General features: G+C 40.2%; 1 protein-coding gene across 1 annotated transcript; it reads left to right on the top strand.

The window, feature by feature from the left end:
- The first annotated feature begins 481 nt into the window (after positions 1-481).
- Positions 482-1498, top strand: LOC107115787 (olfactory receptor 6X1-like). Its single transcript, XM_015417548.1, has one exon. It carries the CDS (start codon positions 482-484, stop codon positions 1496-1498), a length of 1017 nt encoding a protein of 338 aa, XP_015273034.1.
- The last annotated feature ends 1162 nt before the right edge of the window (positions 1499-2660 follow it).

The raw sequence follows: 2660 nt of genomic DNA, 5'->3' as shown, positions 1-2660 counted from the left end.
GAACATATGGTTCCTTCTCTTTCTTTTCGAAAAAAGACTAAAGTCCAAAGCCATAGAAAATGAATATGCATATATACATAGAAATTGGAATTAGAGAAACATGAATTAATAACTTATCTTTGAGTCACATGGGGTAAGTTCTGAAGAGATAGTTTCATCATGTAACTAAGAGGATGTGTGTGTGTGTGGTGCCATCAACTGACAGCTGATGGAGATACCATAAGGTTTTTAAGGCAAGTGATTAAGCAGAAGCGGTTTGTCATTGTGTTCCCCTGCAAAGACTTCCTTGGTGGTCTCCCATCCAATTACCAGCTCTGCTTAGCTTCCAAGATCTGATGAGATCAGGCTACACTATACCATTCCATACATGTTCCCAAATAGGTATAATAAACTATAGGCATATGTGTCTGTGCAGATATGAGCTATTGTGACCCTTTTCTTCCATTTCTTTCTTCTTTTTTTTGGTAAAGGAAGGAAGGAGATGGAGGTGGGCAATGGAACATTCATCACTGAGTTTGTTCTTCTGGGATTTCCTGAACTTCACAGAATAAGGATGGCATTTTTTGCTCTTGTTCTTCTGATGTACCTCATTTCAGTTTTGGGCAACTGTTTAATCATCACGGTAGTCTTGATGGAACCCAAACTCCACATGCCCATGTATTTCTTCCTCAGCAACTTTTCCTTGGGTGAACTCTGGACCACCACAGTAGTGGTGCCGAAGATGCTAACCAACATTGCCTTGGACCAAAACACCATCTGCTTCACATGCTGTATGGCACAGATCTATATTGCTTTTTCAGTGGGAGCCACACAGTTCTTCAACCTCACTGTCATAACGTTTGACCGCTACACAGCCATCTGCAAACCTTTTCTATATAATGCCAAGATGACAAATAGATTCTGCTTGTCTCTTTCATTGCTGACTTGGTTCGGCGGGTTTACAATTAACTTTTTTCAGGCTATTGTTGTTTGGGCTTATCCATTCTGTAGGCACAATGTCATTGATCACTTCTTCTGTGATGCTGGACCTGTTTTTAAACTAGCTTGTGCTGACACAACTTTGATGGAGCTCATTGGTGTCATTTATGGGGCCATTGTTATGTGGGGTTCATTTTTCTTCACACTGGTTTCTTATGCCTGCATTATAGCCACCATAGTCCGGATCCCATCTGCCAGTGGGCAATCAAAAGCCTTTTCCACATGCTCTTCCCATCTCACTGTTGTCGGCATCCTCTATGGGGCATCACTTTTTATGTACCTCCGACCATCAACCCAAGGTGACACCCGAATCAACAAAGTGTTGTACTTTGTTACCATAGTGGTTATGCCCACCATAACCCCTTTTATCTTCACAATCAGGAACAAAGACTTCAAAACAGCTGCAAATAAATTACTGAGTGCAATGAGCCAAATCCCTTCGTTTGCTTTTGTGAAGATAATGAAGCAACAGAAGCCTTTGAAGAAAATGTATCCCATGTTCTCAAGAACTGTGACATAATTAGAGGTCTTCTGAGAAGCAATAACTTCCTACTGATACAGCTCTTTCATCCAAGTATCCAGAATCATGGTAGAGCATAACTGGAAAATGTCAGCATGCAAAGACATTTGAACCTCAGACACTAGACATATATTAGGGGCATTTTTAAAAGTCCTCAAATCTGAAGGTATCTCCTGATCCTTTTCTTTAAAACATAGTGGACCTAATGCTTTGCCTAGCCATCATTTTACTTTTAAAAATATATCTTTTGATTTTTTCATCCACCAGAGAACCATCAGTTTGCAGCCTTTTCTTCTTTGAAAAGTCCCCAATATGTACCTGGACAAAATGCACGTGAAAAAGAAGGCTGGTGCAAGATCACATCACACATCACATTTTTGTTGTTGTTGTTGTTGCATTCTTTAATCCAAGCACTGCTCAGCTGAAAGGGGGAGGGAACCATGAACTGAACACTCTGAATAGCTGCCCATTCACCCATTCCAAAATGAATTTTGACATTTGCTATCTTAAAGCAGAAGACAGATACTGTGAACCTGGGGAGAACAGCAAAGTGTCTGGTGGAGAATCTGGTCAGTCACACCTAACAAATATAAACAGGAGCCCCATAAAACTTCTGTCACTGATACCTCTTCTCTTACTGATTTATGGGACTGAGGAGGAAAAAAAAGACCCCAACTATCTGTTTATATTGTTAAGGTTATTTCATTTTGTGCTATATATAATTGATGGTTGTGGGTATATGATGACTTGAGGGAGGGAAGGTTGCATAATATAGCCTGATCCCATCAGATCTCGAGAGCTAAGCAACATCAACATTTGGATGGGAGACCACTAAGGAAGACTCTGTCGAGGAAGGCAATGGCAAACCACCTCTGCTTCTCACTTGCCTTGGAAGCTCCTTTGCTTGGGTGGCCATAAGTGGCTGTGACTTGCCAGCACTTTATATGCACACATCTTTCCCAAGCACTGTGGTTTTCTGCTCATGAGCACAGTGTAAGGGGGGGCCCTTCAGCCTTCTGTCTTGTACCGTTTTCCTGAGGGTATCATCATCATCGTCATCAAGAACAACAACATCATCATCATCATCACCACTATTATTATTATTATTATTATTATTATTATTATTATTATTATTATTATTATTATTATTATTATTATTATT

The sequence above is a fragment of the Gekko japonicus genome, unplaced genomic scaffold (assembly GCF_001447785.1).
Source record: "Gekko japonicus isolate JY-2015 unplaced genomic scaffold, Gekko_japonicus_V1.1 scaffold5556, whole genome shotgun sequence".
In the NCBI taxonomy this organism is placed as follows: Eukaryota; Metazoa; Chordata; class Lepidosauria; order Squamata; family Gekkonidae; genus Gekko; species Gekko japonicus.
The sequence above is the reverse complement of the archived record's forward strand: the minus strand, read 5'-3'. Positions and strand labels throughout refer to the sequence as shown.